At 39.8% G+C, this 16,263-nt stretch overlaps 1 protein-coding gene across 7 annotated transcripts in view; it reads right to left on the minus strand.

Moving 5' to 3' along the window:
• ptprt (protein tyrosine phosphatase receptor type T) overlaps nt 1-16,263 on the minus strand; it is a 1,496,000-nt gene that overhangs the window by 799,880 nt on the left and 679,857 nt on the right. For all 7 annotated transcript variants that reach the window (XM_059980706.1, XM_059980710.1, XM_059980709.1 and 4 more), the window contains exon 6: nt 14,044-14,218. In XM_059980706.1, the coding sequence (XP_059836689.1) occupies nt 14,044-14,218 (175 nt within the window). The remainder of the gene's footprint in view (nt 1-14,043; nt 14,219-16,263) is intronic.

A 16,263-nucleotide genomic window follows, 5' to 3' on the forward strand; every position in this document is an offset into this window, starting at 1 on the left:
CCTCGTCATTTCTGTTCCAAATGGACATCCCTCTCTTCTGAGATTGTGCCCTTTGGTCCTAGACACCTCCACTATAGGAAATATCCTCTCCACAACCATTCTGTCTAGGCCTTACAACTTTCGATAGGTTTCAAAGTGATCCTCTCCTCATTCTTCTAAATTCCAATGAGTATAGCTCCTCAGCCATCAATCACCCCCATGCGATAACACTTTCATTCCTGGAATCATTTTGGTGAAGCTCCTTTGAACCCTCTCCAATGTCAGCACACTCTTTCTTTGCACAAACAAGAGAAAATCTGCAGATGCTGTAAATCCAAGCAACACACACAAAGTGCTGGAGGAACTTAGCAGGTCAGGCAGCACCTATGGAAAAAATATAGTCAACTATAATGACAGAAGATAACTGATTTCACTACAAGGGAAGAACTTCGAAATCAAGAGATGTCTTAGTGCCAAAGAACACTGCAGCACAGAAGCAAGCCCTTCGGTCTATCTAGTCCATGTCAAACCATAAGTCTTCCTACTCACATCGGCCTACACCGGACCGAAGCCTTCCATAACCTTCTTATCTATGTATCTATCCAAATTTCACTTAAATGTCGAAATCGTACCTGCATCCATTGCTTGCATTGGCAGTTTGTTCCATACTCTCACCACCTTCGAAGTGAAGAAGCTCCCCCTCATGTTCCCCATAATCATTTCAACTTTCACGCTTAACCCATGACCTCTAGTTGTAGTCTCACACAACCTCAGTGGAAAAGGCCTGCTTGCATTTACCCTATCAAATCTCTCCTCAGTCCTCTACATTCTAGGGAATAAAGTACTAACCTATTCAACATTTCCCAATTACTCAGGTCCTCACGTCCCAGCAACATCCTTGTAAATTTTGTCTGTATTTTCAATCTTATTTGCATCTTTCCTGTAGATGGGTGACCAAAACTGGACACAATACTCCAAATTAGGCCTCACCAACATCTTATACAACTTCAACATAACATCCCAACTCTTATACTCAGTACATTGATCTATGAAGGCCAATATACCAAGAGCTTTCTTTAAGACCCTATCTGTATCTAACACCAAGGAACATTAAGGAATTATGGATCTGTATTCCTATATCCTTCCATTCTATCTCACTCCTCAGTGCCCTACCATTCACTGTCTAATATCTATCCTGGCTGGACCTTCCAAGGTGCAACACCTCTCACTTGACTGCATTAAATTCCATCTGCCATTTTCCAGCACACCTGTGCCTCTTCTCACCTAGGCCTTGATGAGCCAAAACCTCAACTCCCCACTCTAACACTGGCCCATTCCCACAAAGGCTGCTCCACTTGAAATGATATTTTTGTTGTACCTTGTCAAGTGCCTAGTTATCCACAACCCAATGCAACATCAAGAACATATGCTGACCACCCCCGCTTGCTCATTTTATCTCATATTTTCAGATTACTTTATCATAATACACAATAAATAAAATAATATTGATCACTCACGAATGAGGAGGGTTACAGCCCAGGAAATAGCCTGACAATTGGAAAGCCAATGCAGAACAGGATATTCCCTAAATATCCACCTTTTCTGTCAATATTCCCCAACTTTAGCACAACTAATAATTAATCAAACCAAGATTACAGCTCAATATACACAAAATGTTGGACGGACTCAGCAGATAAGAAGGGATATATGAAAATAAATAAATAGTTGATGTTTCAGGCCGAGAGACCCTTCTTCAGGACTGATTACAGCTGTATTTACAATAGATGCAGTAAACACACACACACTTGCATGCTTCAATTCCTCGGCTTGATTACTATATGTAATTAAGGAATAAGATTAAAATGCAAAATGTAAATTAAATCAGTTTTATTGACTCAATTAAAGCTAAAAACAGGCTCAACAGTTTTTTCAATAAATCCACAGCTATAAAGTCTGGGTACAGAGGAAAAGAGGTTCCATTTGTATGCTGTCTATTATGACCTCCAGACATTCCCAAATGCTTCATATCAAGTGATTATATTTAAAGTGTTGTAATTTAGTAAAATCACATTGACTAATTTGCACATGGAAATGTCCCACAAACAGCATTGAGATAAATGATCAAGCTGTTATGCGGGATTTGGTTGAAGGATAAAAGCTGGCAAGAAACACTCACTGATCATCTTCGAATAGTGCTTACTTCATTTGTATCCATTTGAGAGAGTAGACAGGGATTCACTTTTGCACTTTATTTGAAAGAAGGCACTTCCAATAATGTTACATTCCTAGAGTAATGTACAAAAGAGAAGCAAACAAAATCTCATGGCACTCTTGTTTAGTGACAAGGGTGCTGTTGGTGTGATAATGAGCCAAGACTAATGCCAGAAGATGATCATTCAATTTGTCTTGCAACATTTCCCTTCCAACCTAGGCCTTTCCCAGTGTATACAGCATAGCTGAAAAAGAGATTTAGTACAGGTTGGGGTAAATACATCACATTTCATGCAGTGGTACCACTGGTTAAACTGCTGTCTCATCATTGAGGTGACTCAGGTTCAGTTCTGACCTCTGATGTTGTTTTAGCAGAGTTTGCATGTTTTCCCTGTGGGAACCTGGGTTTCCTCCAACATTTTAAAGGCATGTTGGTTGCTAGATTATTGGTAAATTGCCCTGGTGTGCAAGTAAACGATAGAATCCAGAGGTTGTTGAAGGGAATGTGGGTTGGGGGGGAAGTATAAAGTGGGATTGGCATTGAAGTTAGTGAAATTGGCATAGAATTAATAGTCAGCATCCTTTGGATAATAGAGCTTTGAGATTGGAAGTTTGAGAGGTGGGGATTTCACTGAGATTCACTATCCAAGTAGAAAAAGAGAGCACCGGGTCTGGGCAGCATTATAGAGCTCTGACCAGCGACCGATCCAGCCATTGAAAGTTTGAGAGGAGGGGATTTTCACTCAGGTCCACTGCCCAAATAGAAAAAGGGAGCAGCAGGTCATTGCAGTGTAATTGATATTGATCAGCAACCGATTGGCATTTGGGATTGAACAGGAAGCATAAATTACAGGAAGGCAGGGGCGAGCGTAGCGACCATCGTCCGAGCAGACAGGGTCAGAGTGGTGAGCTGGAGGCTTTAGCTCTTCGAGGCTTCAGCGAAGAGAAATCAAAGAAAAGTTTTATTTTCCTTCCCTCCTTTATATCTGCTCAGCAAGGACAGTAGAGATACCTGGCAGGATATGTGTTGGATGTGGGAAGGCAGGGGGACCTCCTGTGACCCTGACGACTACAACTGCGAGAAGTACGTCCAGCTGCAACTCCTAACAGTTGTGCATTATGGAGCTGGAGCTGGAGCTGAAGCTAGATAAACTCTGGATTATTCAGTGGACCTGAAGGGGTGATAGATAGAACATATAGAGAGAGTGTTACACCCGAGGTGCAGGACACAGGAAAACAGATGACAGTCAGGAAGGGGAACAGAGTTAAGCAGCCTCAGAGTACCAGTGCAGAGTACCCCTGTGGCCACCCCCCTGAACAACAGATGTATCACTTTGGATACTGTTGGGGGGTTGACCTAACAGAAGGAAGTCACAGTATTCAGAAGGGAAGTGGGGAGAAGAGGCATGCTGTGGTGATAGGAGATACATTAGACAGAGGAATGGACAGGAGGTTCGACAGGGGAGAGTGAGATTCACTAGATGGTATTTCGCCTCCCAGGTGCTAAGCATCGGGACACCTCAGATCAAGTACTCAGCGTCTTAAGTGGGAGGGTGAACAGCCAGAGGTCATGTCCATGTAGGTATCAATGACATGGATAGAATAATTGATGAGTCTCTGCATAGGGCTTTCAAGGAGTTAGGTGTTAATCCCTCCAGCGTTGTGATCTCAGGATTGCTACCTATGCCACGTGCTAAGAGGCCAAAACTAGAAAGATTATACAGCTTAACATGCGGCTAAGGAGTTGGTGTGGGAGAGCATAAGATTTCTGGATCTTTCGGCTCTCTTCCAGGGAAGGTGGGACCCATACAGAAGGTACAGTTTGCACCTGAACCAGAGGGGGACTAATATCCTAGAAGGAGGCTTTGTTAATGTTGCATGGTGGGTTTTAAACTAGAGTTGCTGGGGGATGGGAACCAGAGTGCCAGTACAGTTTGTGGAGAGGTTGTGGAGGCAGATGTTGATAAGACCTCAGACGAAGTTAGGAATTAAAAGATTGAGCATGGTACGACTACAGTCCTGAGCTGTGTTTGTTTCAATGAAAGCAGTATATTAGAAAAGTTGGATGAACTTAGGGCATGGATCAGTGCTTAGAATTACAATGTTGCAACCATTAGTGAGACTTGGTTTCAGGAATGGCAGGACTGGGAGCTTAATATTCTGTTGTTCTGTTGTTTTCAATGTGACAGATCAGGAGGGATTAAAGGAGGAGGGGTGTCATTACTAGTCAGGGAAAATGTCATGACACTGCTCCATCAGGACAGACTGGAGAACTCAACTAGTGAGTCAGTATGACTGGAATTGAGAAATAAGAAAAGCATGACTATATTCATGGGGCTATATTACAGTCAATCCAACAGGGCCTTAGAGGAATAAATTTGTTGTAAGAAACATAATGTTGTTATAGTAGGTGATTTTAACTTTCCACATATTGACTGGGAATTCCATACTGTAAAAGGACTAGATGGGATAGAGTCTGTCAAATGCATTCAGAAAGTTTCCTCCATCAGCACATAGAAGTCTTGACAAGAGAACATCCAATACTAAATCTGCTATTAGAAAATGAGACAGCAGGTGACAGAGGTTTGTGTGGGAAAATACATGTAGTGATCACAATGGCACTAGTTTCACATTAAATATGCAAAGAGATATGTCTGATCCGCAGGTTGAGATTTTAATTTGGAGTAAGGCCAATTTGATAGGAAGGATGTGGAAGCTATGGAGAGGGTGCAGAGGAGATTTACCAGGATGTTACCTGGTTTGGAGAATAAGTCATATGAAGCAAAGTTAGCAGAGCTGGGACTTTTCTCTTTGGAGCATAGAAGAATGAGAGGGGACTTGATGGAGGTGTACAAGATTATGAGAGGCACAGACAGGGTGGATAGTCAGTATCTGTTTCCCAGGGCACCAATAGCAAACACCAGAGGGCATATGTACAAAATTAAGGGAGGGAAGCTTAGGGGAAACATCAAGGGTAAGTTTTTTACACAGTGGGTTGTGAGTGCCTGGAATGGCTTGCTGGGGATGGTGGTAGAGGCTAAAACATTAGGGGTATTTAACAGCCTCTTGGACAGGCACATGGATGAAAGAAAAATAGAGGGTTATGGGGTAGTGTGGGTTTCATACTTTTTTTAAGGATTATATTGGTCGGCACAAAATGGACAGCTGAAGGGCCTTTACTGTGCTATAATGTTCTATGGTTCTATGGTATCAAAAATAGTTTGACAAATGTGGATTGGGACAAGCAGATTTCTGGGACAGGTGTACTTACAATGTGGGAGGCCTTCAAAATCAAAATTTTGAGAGTACAAAGCTTATATGTACCTATCACAATAAAAGGTAAAGATAACAAGTGTTAGGTACATTGATTTGAAGCAATATTAAGGCCATGGTTAAAAGAAAATAAGGAGGCACATAGCAGGTATAGGCAATTAGGAACAAATTATGTGCTCGTGGAGTACAAGAAATGCAAGAGAACACTTAAGAATGAAATCGAGAAGGCTAAAAGAAGGCATGAGGTTGCTCTAGCAGACAAGGTGAAGGAGAATCCTAAGGGATTCTACAGATATGCTAAGAGCAAAAGGATTGCAAGGGACAAAATTGGTTCTCTGGAAGACCCGAATGGTAATCTATGTGTGGAGCCAAAGCAGATGGGGAGAATCTTAAATGCACTCTTTGCCTCTAGTACTTACACGAAAGACAGGTACAGAGTCTATAGAAGTGAGGCAAAGCACTATCAACTTCAAGGACCCTGTACAGATTATAGAGGAGGAGGTATTTGCTATCCTGAGGCAAATCAGGGTAGATAAATCCCCAGAGCTGACAAGGTATTCCCTCAGATCCTGTCGGAGACAAACGCCGAAACTGCTGGTGCCCTAACAGGGATATTTAAATCACCCTTAGCAAAAGGAGAGATAGCCAAAGTTGTTCCACCATTAAATTTTAGGTCCGTGGGCCTGACATCAATTGTAGAAAGTTATTGGAAGGTGTTCTAAGGGACAGAATATATAAGTATTAAGATGGACATGGACTGATTAAGGATAGTCAGCATGACTTCGTGTATGGTTGATCATGTCTAATCAATCTTCTCGAGTCTTTCGAGGAAAGCGTATGAAGGCAAAGCAGTGGATGTTGTCTACATGCACTTTAGAAAGGCATTTGACAAGGTTCCGCATGGGAGACTGGTCAAGAAGGTTCAGCTGTTCAACACTCAACAGTCAGGATAAGGTAGTAAATTGGATTAGACATTGGCTTTGAGGAAGAAACAAGGGAGTGGTGGTAGAGAGTTGCCTCTTTGACTGGAGGCCTGTAGAGATTCGTGATGGGTGCTTTGTCATTTTATCATCCATAGCAATGATCTGGATGATAATGTGGTTAACTGGAACAGCAAATTTGTGGATTACATGAAGACTTGCGGTGTAGTGCACTGTGAGGAAGGCTATCATGGCTTGCAGAGGGATCTGCAACAGCTGTAAAAATAAGTTGAAAATGGCAGACTCATTTAATGAAGACAAGTGCAAGGTTTTGCACTTTGATAGGACCATCTGGGGTAGATATTACACAGTGAATGGTCAGGCACTGAGGAGTGTGATAGAACGAAGGGATCTAGGAATACAGGTATGTAATTCATTCAAAATGGTGTCACAGGTAGACAGAGTTATAAAGAAAGCTTTTGACACTTTGGTCTTCATAAATCAATGCATTAAGTACAGGAGATGTGATGCTATGTTGAAGTTGTATAAGACATTGGCAAGGCCTAATTTGCAGTATTGTGTGCAATTTTGGTCTCACCAGGACTGCAGGACCTGAATTATAAGGAATGATTGAGTAGGTTAGGACTGTATTCTTCAGAATGTAGAAGATTCAGAGGAGATTTGATAGTGATATATAAACTTATGCTGGGTTAAAATAGGATAAATACAAGCAGGCTTTTTCCACTGAGGTTGGGATGAACTACAGCCAGAGGTCATGGCTTAAGGGTGAAAGGTGAAAAGTTTAAGGGGAACATGAGGGGAAACTTCTTCACTGACAGGGCTGTGAGAGTGTGGAATAAGCTGCTCGTACAAGTGGTCCATGTGAACTCGATTTCAGTTTTTAAGAGAGATTTGAACAGGTACATAGCTAGTAGGGATAGTAGAGATATGGACAAGGTGCAGGTAATTAGGAGTAGACAGTTTAATTGGTTTCAGCATGGACTAGATGTGCTGAATTTTTGTGTTTTTGTTTTTGTGCTGTTCTTCTCTATGATAAATTTGCAGTCAGAAGGGAGAGTCCAATATCCGAGGAATGATTGGGAAGGAGGAACTTCTTAAATAAAATTTGAGAAGGGTAGAAGCACCCTAGCCCTCCTGGCTACACAATGCCTGTAATTTTCTTCTGAAACTTACAGATTCACATTTTAAGTGCTTGTTTTATTGAGTAGTAAGTGCAGGTAGCAGTTGTCTCCATTTAATCTAATCTGGTATTTTGGGACTTGGGGTTACGGCCATGCAAAGTGGTTACTTTTCATCTTGTGCCTGGTTCAGACTTAAGCCCTTTCTGCTTCATTAATGTATAAAACAAAAATATATGTGCTATTCAGACCTGCCAGAATAGATACTTCAGTTGAGCAGTTGACCATTACCTTTCTGGGGATAAGTTGAGCTTGGTTAATGTCTTATCTAAGCATCAAGCTAAAGGAACATTTTTAAAAACCTTATTAAGGCTTAATGTTACTACATCATAGACTCAGAGTTGTACAGAACAAAAACAGGCCACTTGTCCCACTGAGTGCACACTAACCATACATCATTAACTCAAGAGATTCTGCAGTTGCTGAACATCCAGAATAACACATGGAAAACATTGGAGGAACTGAGCAGGTCAGGCAACATTATATGGAGAAGAATAAAGAGCTGACATTTCAGGCTAAGACCACTCATCAGGATTATTTACGTCATTGCTCGTTTTACATTGATTCTACTTGAATTCCCTTTCATTCTCCCCAAATCCCCAGATTTTAATGCAGTTTACAGGCTGCGTTTTGAGCTTTTGCCATTGCAGAAACACAAGGCATTGTTTAAAATGCCTGCTAGCACCTGCTTGAATTTTCGAGTGGCTAAGTTTATAATTGTCTCCAATCATTGAAACTGTGAAATTTAACTCAATGCAAATAGTGTACTTTACAATATTTTTTTCTATCAAATGCGCAACAGAGGTCTGAGAAACATATGGTGAAAATTGCAGAAAGTCAGAAATGGCACACATGCAAGGCTCTGGAAACAGTTGAGAACATTTGCACTATTTTTATCCTGGGTTTGTGATAAAATTTTCAAATGGAGGAAATAATATTTTCCCAGTTCATACCCAATGCCTTATTGCTTCAATGAATGTCACTTTTCACATCAGAAAGATCTCTGCAATTTTTTTTATTTATACATTGCCCTAATACATACTAATCAGGCCAAGTTATAGCAATTTCAGCTTACTGAAAAGAACATGCTTAGACCAAGCTCACTGACTTCCCCTAATTGCGTGCTGAATTGTCACACCTGTCACCATTTAGCGCAAACAAGGGACAAAACATCCAGTAACTCAAGATGAAATAAAGATGGCTTCAATTTTATTTTCAGAGGTTACTGCACTGATGAGGCATTGTTACCACCAAGCATCAATAAATGAGGGCTATGAATTTGAAGTTAGAAACAAGTATTTCTGAAAAACGGTTAAAATGCATCTTGTGGCCTATTTATTTGGGACCTCCTATACCTAATCAACTGGCTACTAACCTGTGGTCTTCTGCTGCTATAAACCATCCACTTCGAGGCTTGACCGGTTATGCATTCAGAGATGCTCTTCTGCACACGAGTGTTGTAACGCGTGGTTATTGGACACCCTCCTGTCAGCTCGAACCAGTCACGTACAAAACTGCCGCTCACTGGATTTGTTTTTTTAGCTTGCACCATTCTCTGTAAAATCTAGAGATTGTTGTGTGTGGAAAATCCCAGGAGATCAGCAGTTTCTGAGATACTCGAAACACCCTGTCAGGCATCAACTAGCATTTCACAGTCGAAGTCATTTAAATCACATTTCTTCCCCATTCTGATACTTACTCTGAACAACAACTGAATCCCTTGACCGCATCAGCATTCCTTCATGAACTGAATTGCTGGTGCATGATTACCTAATTAGTTAATAGCATTAAAGAGTAAGTGTACATGTGTACCTAATAAAGTGGCCACAGAGTGTCAATTGTCAAATTGTCAATTTGTGTTCATTGTCAAATGCTCAGAATCTATACTTAAACTAAATGACATGCAATTTATTTTTATGGAGGAAGACATCTGCTGGTAATCAATCAAAAATAGGCAGCATTAGGTTGAAACCTGCTGCATCATCTTCATTCAAGCTTTAAAATTAATCAGACAAAACCATACTGTCTTAAAAATGTAGTTCAGTCAGTTGTAATCTCTTCCAAAACTGTTTTATTTCCTGTACAGCACTGAAGAGTGATATTCTGAAACTGGCAAAGATTGGAGACAGCTATAATGTAGCCATTTCAAGAACATTACTACATAGTACTACAGACTCTTCATTTTCTTATAATTTCCAACTGAATAGCTTGTATCCACTGTAATGGAAGTCAAATACATAACAAACTACTGCAGAGATCACAAAGATAACCTCACTTTGAAATCAATCTATCAATGATAATTGGATTTGATTTAGTCACTACAACATTTTTATCATATCTAGTAACGTAAAATAATCAAATCATCTGTAATTTTTGATTCCTATTTCCATTTTACATTTATCCTCAATCCTACTGTAAATTCTGTACATTATACTTCAAATTGCGTGTTACAGGGACTATGGACTTAACAGAGATTAAATATGAATTAAGTGTAAACCTACAGATGTACCATAGAATGCGCTCTAATTGACTATCACCGTCTGGTATGGAGAGGCCAGTGTACAGGATTAGAAAAAGCTGCATGAAGTTGTAAACTCTGCCAGGACCATCCCTGCATCTAGGACACTTTCAAAGGGTGATGCTTCAAAAAGGTGGCAGCCATCATTAAGGACCCCCATCACCCAAGATATATTCTCTTCTTATTGCTACCATCAAGGAGATGGTACAGGAGCCTAAAGACACACTCTCAGAATTTTAGGAATATCTTTTTCCCCTCAGCCATCTAATTTCTGAATGGATAATAAACCCATGAACACTACCTCATCAATTTTTCATCTTTTTGCAATACTTCCTCAAATTAATTATATATATATACTTCTAATTGTAATATATAGTGTTTATTATTATGTATTTGCTGCCTCAAAACAACAAGTTTCGCGACATATACCAGTGATATTAAACCTGGTTCTGATGAATCTTCAGGAAGCATGTGATATGAGGTTCAGACAATTTGAATGATCTAACCATAGTATACATAAAGAAATTCAGCTGTGGCAGGAAGCTCAAACTACTAACACAGATTTCAAATTTTCAGCAAAATTACCGAGGATAGGCAATCACCTGTATTAATTTAGAAATAATAAGCAAACACTGAACCGTGTTTTGTTTGGAAGTCACTGACATCTTTAAATGAGCTGGGTTGAAACTTGTTGAAAGTCAAGTGAAAACAGTGGAAACTTATTCAACTTTTTTCCTTTCACCATCATCATTATGTTCTGTGTCTTATGATGCAGGTAACGATGGTCTCACGATCATGATTGTTCTTGGCAAATTCACCCCACCACTCTTTATCTAGTTGAAAAAGATTAGCATTCAACAAAACATGCAATTTTTGAATATGACTGACACATAAAACAGGAGTTCAGCTTGGAGCAGATTGTAAGTGGACCTGCTCTACTTTCTTATGTTTGCAAGTAAAACACAATAGGCACAAGAATACTGGGTGGTTGCCAGGACAACAGGGAAATAACATGAGAGGGTTGTGGCTGATGAGGTTATTCAGCATGGACTTGATGAGCCAAGTGGTGTCCTTCTGTGCCCTAATTTGTCTGTAAAGGTTGTCATTGACTGCACTTCAAGTGTCCTGAAAAGGATGATGCAAACATCTTTCTTTTTTTCACTCTCATACAAATTATTTACCTCCCCACCCTAAACTGGGCAGAAGGTAGAAAGCCTGAAAGCACCTATATATCTCTCGGCTCAAGGGCAAAATCTGTCTTGCTGTTATAAGACCATAAAATTTAGGAGCAGAAGTAGGCCATTCAGCCCATCAAGTCTGCTCTGCCATTCAATCATGGGCTGATCCACTTCATCTAGTCATTCCCACTCCTCTGCCTTCTCCCCACACCCTTTGATGCCCTGACTAATCAGGAACCTATCTGTCTCTACATTAAATACACCCAATGACTTGGCCTCCAAAAGCCACTTGTGGCAACAAATTCCACAGATTTACCACCCTCTGACTAAAGTAATTTCTCCACATTTCAGTTCTAAAAGGTCGTCCTTCAATCCTGAAGTTGTGCCCTCTTGTCCTAGAATCCCTTACCATGGGAAGTAACTTTGCCATATCTAATCTGTTCAGGTGCCTTATCTACTCTGTAAAGAATACTGAATGCAACCTCTTGTATGGTACAATTTGATATGTCACCAAAGACTTACAAATTTCGAAGATGTATGGTTGAGAACATTCTAACATTTTGCATCACATCCTAGTACAGAGGCTTCATTGGACAGGATTTCAAGATGAAGTGGGGGATTATAGGCTCAGACATGGCTTCAACCCTCCCCACCATTGAGGGCATATTTAAAAGTCAATGCCTCAAGAAGGTGGAATCTATCACTAAAGACCTTCAGCATCTGAGACATGCACTCATAACTACTCAAACCCCTTTTTATCAGGCATCTCCAGAGATGCGGCTTATTATTTCCTCACTAAGAGCCACTAAACTCGGAAGTGAGAAAACTAAACTCGGAAGTGAGAAAGACTAAACTCGGAAGTGAGAAAACTAAACTCGGAAGTGAGAAAGACTCTGTACATCTGGGGTCGATATGACATGGGTGCCACCAAACCCATGAGGTTGGGATATCTTGCCCATCCAAACCCCAATCTGTGTGAATACTGTGATATTTACAGCACCCCCCCCCCCATGCAAGCACCTGCCAGCAACAAATAACAAGTTGCACACTGGATCCAATTACAAAAAATGCATATTTACAAATACCAGCTTCATTGAACGGTTAGTAGGAATAAAGAGGAAAAAAATGAAAAGGGCCCATTACAGTTAACCCAAACCAAATGTGCACATAAGCTGGAACTCATCTCAAGGTTGCCTTTAACTCATGCACTGGACCCCAGTGTGTGAGAGAGTACACACAACCTCCCAAATGTTGCTCAAAATCCATCTCGCACAAATGGGGAGTATTGGTCTTTCCTCGTTGAAGCCATTCATCTGCACAAAGTACCTTGTGCAAATGGGACAGCATCCTCAGCTATCTTCCTTCCTGTCTTCTGGCTCCTGCCAAAAATACCTCGACACAGACCAGTGTCCACCACAAAAAAACTCCCTGCCTATCATTCTCTAGAAACTTCTTCCAGTTCCACCATCCATATTGGATGACACTATATTCCTAAGCAGGAACATCACAACCAATTATCTTTAGCTCAAACCCAAATAGGCAGAAAGCAAAACAGACTGCTCTTGCAGAACTGCTAAAATGAAATACCTACAGCGTAGCAGTAAAAATCATAACCAGGGCATTACACTACCACTGGGGAGGAGGTACAGGAGCATGAAGACACACACTCAATGATCCAGGAAAAGCTTCTTCCCTTTCTCCACCAGATGTCTAAATGGTCCATGAAAACTACCTCATTGTTCCTTTATTATTGCTCAATTCATTTATTTATGTAACTTATCATCCTTTTATCTCTTTTTGTTGTACTGCTGCTGCAAAGCAAGAAATTTTACCTCAGTTAAGTTAGTGATAATAAATCTGCTTCAGATTCTGATGTGATGGCAGGCAAAACAAAGTTTCACTGTGTCAAAGTATCAATGTCACAGTATCTCAGAACATGTAACAATAGTACAAGAATTACCAAAATACTAATCATAGTGCAATGCAACACAGAAGGAGGAAATTCAGACAATCATATCCATGTTAGATAAAAATGTTGCTCACACTTCCCACCACTCAGTCCACGGCCTCATAATTTGTTGCCCGAAAGCAGGAGTTCCCAACATTTTTTCAATGTCACAGACTAATACAATTAAGCTAGGGTCCCGTGGACCCCAGGTTGGGAACCCCTGCTCTAAAATGCTTTTAAATCCAGTTAGGATTTCTGCTTTCAGTATAGTACAAACCAATTCCCCAAAAATGGAAACTTATGCAATATACTAATGACAAGAATAACATATTAATTTTGAAAGCTTTGTCACAATTTCTAATCAGCAAGTAAAATGTAGTAAGGTGCCAATAAAATAGGGTTGAGGACTGAAAAAGTCAGGATCATCAGCAAGAAATGTAACACATAATGAAAAACCTACAATAATATACAACTCAAGGTCTTTGTAATATCAACTATGGTTCTTTCAATGCTGACAAGTTCTGAATATAGACCAACAGAGGACCTGGTAAGGCTTGTTAAAAGTTACAAAATTGCATTTCTCTTATATTTACTGATAATTTTGGATAACTGCATTTACAAAAGAAGCTTTGTTTGCAATATAACATCTTTTCAGGTGGCAAAAAATGCAATATATGAAGAAATCGTTAAGTTATTTAGCTGAACTAAGCCATTGAATATTTCTGTACTGTAAATTATCACTTTCCACCAATCAGTGCTTTTCTCTCAATATCATTCACTTCATTCTTTTTTTTAAATAACATGAATAAGGCCTCACCTTTCACAATTAATTCTGCATAATTTGACACCCCTGAGCCTCCTTCTGATCGAATCACGCATCTGTATTTACTTGTAGTCTTCTGAGATGTATCTGCCACACTGACAGTGGCAGAGAAGCGTCTATGGTTAACCACCCTGGTAACCATCAAAGCTGTATCTTTTCCATTCCATTGCTGTGTGTAAAAAAAAAATTGGAAAAATGTTTTATTCCGGGCCTGCTAACAAATATCCACTGGATTGTGTTGAATCGCCTATTTCCTGTATTATGGTTAATTTGACTGCAGGTTCACTTACTTTGAATTTTGGCTGGCAATACAACCTAAATGAAAGGTTGGCAATACAAACATATACCCTGTTAGGTTTGGTTCCATTTTCCTTTATCCATACCTATCCAAAGTTAAGCCCACTCTCTACACATTGACATGTAACTTTCACTGTTTCAAAAATGTGTTTGTTTTTAAATTTATTTTTACTTTTATTCTCTATAGAGATACAGCATTGTAACAAGCCCTTCTGGCCCAATAAGACCATGTTGCCTGTAACACCCAAGTGACCAATACTACTAACCCGTTTGTCTTTTGAATGTGGGAGGAAGGAAACCCTCACTGTCGTGGGGAAAACATACAAACTCCTTACAGGCAGTGGTAGGAATTGAACCTGGGTCACTGGCAGTGTAAAGCATTATGCTAACCACGATGCTATCACACAGCCCTAATACCTGCTTACTCTTTCAAGGTGTGTCATATCACACGTGAGTGTTAAATAGCATTTGACACCCATCCGCCTATTTTGTTTTTGCTCTGAATGCATAATTCATTTTTTATGTTTTTAAGTGGTTTCTGCAAATCAGTATTAGATTATACTGCCTCAATGTCATGTAGTCTATTTCTCATCAAATCTCAAAATAGGTGTAAGACTGGCTGTTCTATTAAGTGCAATTGTCGATCACCTCTGTTTGCAGCATAAATAAGATTGTAGAGTTTGTTCATGATCTGTTGAAAGATCAAAGAGTCAAGGGTATAAAAATCACATTGCAAAATCTGTCTGAGATTTATTATCAGGAATAAAGCTTCCTTACCCATGAAATTCATGATATTCCAATTTTGATTTGACTTTGCATTTGACCTATTAGGTATGTTAAGTATATTGGGTTTCAGAGGTGCCAGAAACAGTTCTCAGCTCCCCATCATATTTGATATTTCTGCTTGAACAGGCTTCATCCCTGCAGTCAGGCAAGTTAACTGGGAGTTTTGTTAGAAGGGTAGAATGAAATATTTCCTGATACAACAATCCAAATAATAACTCTCTGCAATGAACCATTCTCGCTTTTATTGAAATAAGCTGTGACAAAGTTTATTGAACGTGACTCTTTCACTCGAGCGAACTATTATTCTGTAAAATCCACAGCAATTATAAGCAAGTTAGGTAATGTTCCTTGCACTTCAACTGAGAAGGCAGTACATTGTGTCACCTGACAAATGTGTAAAGCATTTCAAAGTACCCAAAAATATAAGAAATGTTCATTTCCAATTTAATTTTCATGAATTAATGACATAGATAGAAATATATATTCATCATATTATTTATCACATTATAGAAATAAATAGCCATTATACAGATGTGGATGAAAAATGACTGTGCTTGAGAAATTAAGTATTCCAAGATGCTAAATATTTAGAGCGAATAAGAATAATGATAAAGGATAAGGATAAAGATAAGGATAAGGATAAAGTTTAAGGATAATGGGGAAGCCTTTTAGGACCGAGATGAGGAAAAACTTCTTCATGCAGAGAGTGGTGAATCTGTGGAATTCTCTGCCACAGGAAACAGTTGAGGCTGGTTCATTGGCTATATTTAGGAGGAAGTTAGATATGGCCCTTGTGGCTAAAGGGATCGGGGGGTATGGAGAGAAAGCAAGTACAGGGTTCTGAGTTGGATGATCAGCCATGATCATACTGAATGGCGGTGCAGGCTCAAAGGGCCAAATGGCCTATTCCTGCACCTATTTTCTATGTTTCTATGATAAAGGATAGCACTGATGATAAATGTGGATATAAAGTCAGTAGCAAGTTTAGCAGATGCTGGAATCTAGAGTGACAAAAAACCTACCAGAGGAACTGAGTGAGTTGAGCAGCTGCTGTAGTTGGAGAGGAATTGTCAACATTTTGGGTTGATGCCCTGCATCAGGACTAATGCAAGAGAGGGAAAAGGACCAGTC

This window comes from Hypanus sabinus, chromosome 9, assembly GCF_030144855.1.
Source record: "Hypanus sabinus isolate sHypSab1 chromosome 9, sHypSab1.hap1, whole genome shotgun sequence".
Lineage (NCBI taxonomy): Eukaryota > Metazoa > Chordata > Chondrichthyes > Myliobatiformes > Dasyatidae > Hypanus > Hypanus sabinus.